The sequence below is a fragment of the Colobus angolensis genome, unplaced genomic scaffold (assembly GCF_000951035.1).
Source record: "Colobus angolensis palliatus isolate OR3802 unplaced genomic scaffold, Cang.pa_1.0 Scaffold77, whole genome shotgun sequence".
In the NCBI taxonomy this organism is placed as follows: Eukaryota; Metazoa; Chordata; class Mammalia; order Primates; family Cercopithecidae; genus Colobus; species Colobus angolensis.
Genome location: NW_012121487.1, coordinates 4,737,578 through 4,743,910, shown reverse-complemented (window position 1 = coordinate 4,743,910; position 6,333 = coordinate 4,737,578). Strand labels below are relative to the sequence as shown.

Sequence of the window (6,333 nt, the reverse complement as noted above, 5' to 3'; positions counted from 1 at the left end):
TACGTTCCAGGAAAAAAAAAGTATACTTAAAAGAGTTGATGTACACATATATCCTATTTTTAATATTTACCCAATGGGATAATACTACAAAACTAATCTATATCTCACTTTTATTCTCTTCACATCAAACAAGGTGGTCTTGTCTTCTTGGCATGTTCAGATTTACCTTATTCTTTAATGATTGCTTGTCATTGTACGGAAGAATCAGAATATTCTTAAACAGTCCCCATATTGTGGTTTTTTTGTTTTGTTTCCAGTGTTTAGGCAATAATGAATGCTACAATAAACGTTCTTATAGAACTCTCTTCGGATACTTCCTTCAGGGTAATTTCCCAATAGCAAAAATGTAGGGTCAAGGGTATTTGATTTTTTAAAACCTTAACTTTTTCTTTGATCATCGGACAGGAAACTCTGATTAGTAGCTGAAGATGGGTATTCCCACTTCCTTTTTTCTAATTCACTAATGTATTCTGCTGTTTTTGAGAGTGCAACTTCTCAGATGTGCTCCTTGGAGCTGGTGTGCAGTGTCCTGAGTGTAAGATCAAGTTCAAACCTGTTATTCCTGAGAAAACTTATCTTTTGATCTCCGCCCTTGGTGGTCCAGGTCTTCATGCTGCTGTGGGTGATATTACTGGTCCTGGGTGAGTAAAAGGGCTCACGATGGGCCCTGGGTGGGGTCGGGACAGCTTCTCTCTCCACCACAGGCCTGGTCCTTTCTTCGGCACAGCCCCTGCTGAAAGAATCTTTCCTACATTAGGAAACTGTGTTTTTGAACTTGACTCTGTACCTCAGGGCTTTCTCTTGAGGCTGAAGAAAATGGCCACAGCTGGAAGGAATTTTCAATCTTACAGAGTAGGAAACCACAGTAACCACAACAGTTAAAATTTCATTTATTTTTTTCTTTAAAAAGAACTTCATGAAGTCCAGAAAATGTTTCATGTTTGTTTGTTCATATCGTCTTATTCATAGAAGGGCCCACTCTCCTCTCTGTAGAGGAGATGTATTTACTCCTTGTATGACAAGGCCAGATCCTGGTCCCGAGCATGAGAGGGCAAGATTTCTAACAAGAAAGACAGCTCTTTCTCTGGCACATAATTGCAAAACACTGCAGCAATGAGCTGATTAAGAACATGGTGTGGAAGAGAGGGGTAGGTGGACAAAGCAAGGACAAGTCTAAAGCACATGACTTTCTCTTTGTCCCTCTGGGTGTGCATAAGTCTCTATCAACTCATATGTGCGAACTGGTTGATTTTTACTAAAGTTTAAATATTAGAATTAAATATGCTTATTTATTTGTTCAGCAAATGTGTTTAGTCATATCTATGCACAGTATTGTACCAGGTGCTGAACAATGAGAGTCCATAGGAGACACTATGTCTGTGTTCTGGAAGGTCATGACATAGAAGGGCTCCCAGCAAGGCCAATGTACTTTCAAGCAGCTATGCAACAAGATCCCAGTTAAGTAATTGTCCGGGCAAAGTTACCAATGAATGCTGTAGGCAGATAATAAATTGTATTCAAAAAGCTAGTGAAGACTTCATGAAACTTAAAGAGGTGAGTAGGAGCTAGAGGAGCAGAAATGGAGCAGGCATGATATAAGAAAGGAGGACCCCAAAGTTGGAACGTGCATGGACTATAATTCCTGAAGTAGGAACACATCTCAATTATGGCCCCACACATTGTGGGTAATGGCCAGGTCCTGAGCATGAGAGGGCAAAGTTTATAACATGGGCTCTGGGGTCAAACAGGATCCAGGTTCAAAACTTCGTCCTGCCACCTACTGGCTACCAGATTCCTGGTCTATAAAATGGGGTTAATCCTAGCACTTACCTCACAGGGTTATTGAAATAACCTACGTAAATGCAGACCATATAGAAACCACTCACAAAAATATCAGCTTCATTTAAAACAATGCAAAGACCAAAGAAGCCAAAATATTCAGGTGAATGGTGAATAATTTGTTGTTCTCAGTAAAACACTTAGGTTTGGATAAGTCTCCAACAGCCTCATGTGGTCAGGGATGATGTGTCTCTCACACACTCCTGGATTTCTATTGCCTTGCTCTGGAGCATGATTGGCATACCAAAAATCTGTTGAATAAATAAATCAACCCATATGCAGAATATCTATTAAATTGATAAGCACGCCAGTTTTGTGTCCTCTCTCTCTTCATTACTCATTTCTCAAATCTCTATTCTTCTACCTCTACATTATTAACCTAATTCTTTAATTAATTCATTATACAACAAAAATATATTTAGTGAATATTAAAGGAACATCTTTTATATGCCAGTCACTGTTATAGGTCTTGGAGGATATATGGTGAACATAAGAGAAGTCCTAGGTCTCATAGAGCTTGCATTATAGAGAAGGGAAAATAAACAAGCAGATAATGAAGATAATTTTGGAAAAACACTCTGAAAAAAATTACACATTACCATCTCTTGGGCTGAGTATCAGGTCTAAATAATCTGAGCCTCAGTTTATTGTTTAAAAATTAGGCATGATGATAACGAGCCCTTGGATTCAATGATCTCATGAAAAGAGTATAGCCTGGAGTCTGGTGCCCAAGGAAGGCTTAATTCACGTCCATTTCCTTGCCCTGCCTTCTAATCAGTCTCCCTGCTTCATATTATCTCATTAAATTCTGTCCACTGACAGAGTGCTCCATCAAAGTTTCAAATTCTAACCTTGTCAATCTCCTCCTTGAAACCATTCCATGACTCTTTATGACTTTTTAATAAAATTAGAACCACTTACTCAGGCCCTGCATGCTTCTCTTACCTTATTTTCCCCAACACTCCCAACTCCTGAGCACCAGTGTCATTTCTCCACCTCTGTGCCCTTTCTACCTCCCCATCGCCTCTTACCACACACAAATGCTAACGTCCACCTGCAGACTCATGTTCTCACTCATAGTTTTGTGAAGTATCATCTCCTTCAGGTACCTTCAAGGATCCACCCATCCTGTTCAACACGTGTACACACTCTACACACACACATATATCCTACACACTGGGCTAGGTGGCCCTTCTGCCCCCAACATACCCCATGTGTATTTCTGTTATTGCACTTACACCCTGTGTTATATTATTTTATATCGTGTTTCTGTTTTTCCACTAGTCAACTTCTTGACGGCAGATACCATTTTTAAAATACATTGTAAAAGTCCAAATACCATGCCATATGTATGTATATCATATATGTGTGTATATATATATGTGTGTGTGTATATATATCTGTATATATATGTGTATATATATTTTTGTGTATATGTGTGTGTGTATATCTCTGTGTATATATATACACATTTGATGAATAATTATTAGAGTTTTTAAATGAATTTTTTAAAGGGACAAGTAATACCTGCATGGGTTAAAAAAATGGAATTATCTTCTTCAAACAAAATAATCTTGGTTCTGTGCTCATCTCTGGCTCTTATTTTTGCAGCTCCTGTCAGTGGACAGTTTGGTGAGTTCTCCTGTCTTTGGCTCTTCAGCGTCTCTGGTTAAGAGTGTCTCTTCCTAATAAATAGAAAACATTTGTGATGGCTGCCTGAGATCTCTAGTATCTCCTGTTTTCTCGCTGATGTCAGCAGGGATTTGAAAGTGATGCCTGGTTTTTTGGCATCTCCCAAGGGCCAGGAGAGCTCCATGGTCACCCTCTGACCCTCCCAGGGGGAAGGGGTGAATGCCCAAGCAACTCCTGGCCTTTGCTAAGCCCTGCATTTACTGTTATTGCCAACAGATCCCATTTAGCCAGGCAGGACATCTTCAACTCCGTGGCAAGTGTGCTGGACTCAGGATAGGATCCTCTCCAATCAGCAAGCCAGAAAAATCCCCGAAAACATTCCACTGTGCTGATGCCAGCAGGAATGCTGCATTCTCTGCAGCTTTGGAGTAAAATCCTCCTGGACATCCAACAACTGGGTCCTCACAAAAAAGAAAGGCACAGAAAGGGGAGAGAGGGAAGAAGACAAGTTATCTGCATCCCACATTTAATTAGTTCTGGCTCTTAGTGCCATTCCTTTGGCTCAGAGTGGATGATTGAGAACCCAGGAGTAGCAAGAACCCTCTACAACCCCTCTCCTTGTCCGAATCAGCAGTCCCAGCTGTAACCTTGTCCTAGTCACCTCTGGATGCCAGTGAGTGACTTGCCCCTTCCTTGCTCTGCCACAATTAGCTATGATGGGGTTCTTCTGGGCATTTGAATCACCATTTACAAAATGAAGATGTTAGGTAAGTTGAGCTCTCGAGGTTTTCTCAGTGACAAATCTTAAGATAATATGATTTATTCTCTTAGGGAAAGTGCAAAATTGTGATTTTAACATCACCTTTGGAGTTTCTTATGAGTGTTTGAACATGATGAAATGGCAGCGCAGCATTGATTTTCTCTGGGACCCACTTCCGTGTAAGGCTACCTAACTGTGATATTTGACGGTGAATCCTGCTGGTATCACTCTCCTGAAATCATTTTGCCTATTGCCATCCCCTGGGTAATTTCTCCCTTGGATGAGGTGAGGGCCACTGGCTGACAGGGAGCTTTGAGCTATCAGTGACCCTCCCCGAGGACCTCTTTCAGCTCCTCCAAACCCAGGTCCTTCAGGCTATGCAGCAGGAGGCCCTGAGGCTGGGCCTGCAGGTGCCTCCACCTCAGACTCCTTTTCTCTTTCCTCTTCAGCAAGGACACACAAGTCCATTATTTTCCTCCAGCCTCCATGGACCACAGTCTTCCAAGAAGAGAGAGTGAATCTGACTTGCAAGGGATTTCGCTTATACTCAACACAAAAAACAAAATGGTACTATCGGTACCGTGGGAAAGAAATATCAAGAGAAACCCAAAAAAATACCCTTGAGGTTCAGGAATCTGGAGAGTACAGATGCCAGGCCCAGGGCTCCCCTCTCAGTAGCCCTGTGTACTTGGACTTTTCTTCAGGTGAGAGAGCATGAAAGATGCACCAACTTTCGAAATCAATTCAGCCCATGTTTCTCTCTAGCTGTTATTACTGTTTACCTCAGACCCTTCATGAGTGGATAATTTTATTTCACACTGTGGTAAGACAGGAGGAGAGTGAAAAGCTCAGAATACAACCAGACAGGGAATGGAATTAGCTGCTTAATTTTAAACATTCAAATGAATAAAATTTTTACTTCAGTGGATTAATGTCTCTGCACCTCTGGTTCTTGAAGTTTGATTTGAGTGAGAACGCCTGGGCAGCTTATCAATCATACAGACACTCAGGACCTACCTATGCTTATTCAATCAAAATCTGTAGAAGTGAGGTCCATTAATTTGCATTTTTTACAAGATTCTCGGGTACCAGAAAGCCTGAGGACTAATTTATTTGAATGGTTCCTGAATTGTTTTTTGGTTTTGTTTTGTTTTGTTTTGTTTTGTTTTTTGAGATGGAGTCTCGCTCTGTCACCCAGGCTGGAGTGCAGTGGTGTTATCTCGGCTCACTGCAACTTCCATCTCCAGGGTTCAAGCAATTCTCCCACCTCAATCTCCCTGGTGTAGGACTACAAGAGCCCGCCATCACGCCTGGCTAATTTTTGTATTCTTAGTAGAGATGGGGTTTCCTCATGCTGCCCAGGCTAATGCTGAACTCCTGGGCCAAGTGATCTGCTCACCTGGGCCTCTCAAAGTGCTGGGATTACAGGTATGAGCAACAGCACCTGGCCTCTATGTATAGTTTTAAGCCATATTATTTACTTGGAATACTAAGTGGCAGGAGAATTGTTCATACTTATGGGTACATAATACATAGGTAGATAAATATGCAGAGAAAGAAAGATAAAGGAAGAGACATTTCCTTTTTTGTCCTAAAGCCACCTGTTTTGAAGTTGAAGTTATATCATTTTTTAAGGTAGTGGGAGCAGTGTACTAGCAAGGAATAAACAAAATGCTTATACTCTTTGACTTAACAATTCCTCTTTTAAGAATTTACCTACTGAAACAACCATAGATGTACACCCCTGAAAACGGCAGACCTTAACATGGTTTAAAAAAAGAATAGTCATTAAAGAAATTGCATTACTGCCAGTGAAGGAAAACTTTGTGAACATTAAAAATCAGGTTCAATAATGATACTAATGACATAGGAAAGTGTTCATAGCATAGTAAGTGAAAGGAAAGTTATCAAATCTATAAATATTATTATTATTCCATAAAAGAAATACACATGAGCTCTCAAGTACTTGAAAGTGGAAGAGAAAGCTGGAAAAACATATGCCAAAATGTGGGTGGTGAGATGATAGGTGATTTTACCTACATTTCTGCTTTTCAACTTTTCTCAAGGTATATGTGTTCATTTCTTTTTTTTTTTTTTTTTTT

At 40.4% G+C, this 6,333-nt stretch overlaps 1 protein-coding gene across 1 annotated transcript in view; it reads left to right on the top strand.

Annotated features, from left to right (window-relative positions):
- Positions 1–440: 440 nt before the first annotated feature.
- FCRL5 (Fc receptor-like 5) overlaps positions 441–6,333 on the top strand; it is a 36,976-nt gene continuing 31,083 nt past the window's right edge. The window contains exons 1-3 of the mRNA XM_011928470.1: positions 441–641; positions 3,451–3,471; positions 4,681–4,935. Coding sequence (XP_011783860.1) covers positions 611–641; positions 3,451–3,471; positions 4,681–4,935 — 307 coding nt within the window. The 5' untranslated portion in view covers positions 441–610. The remainder of the gene's footprint in view (positions 642–3,450; positions 3,472–4,680; positions 4,936–6,333) is intronic.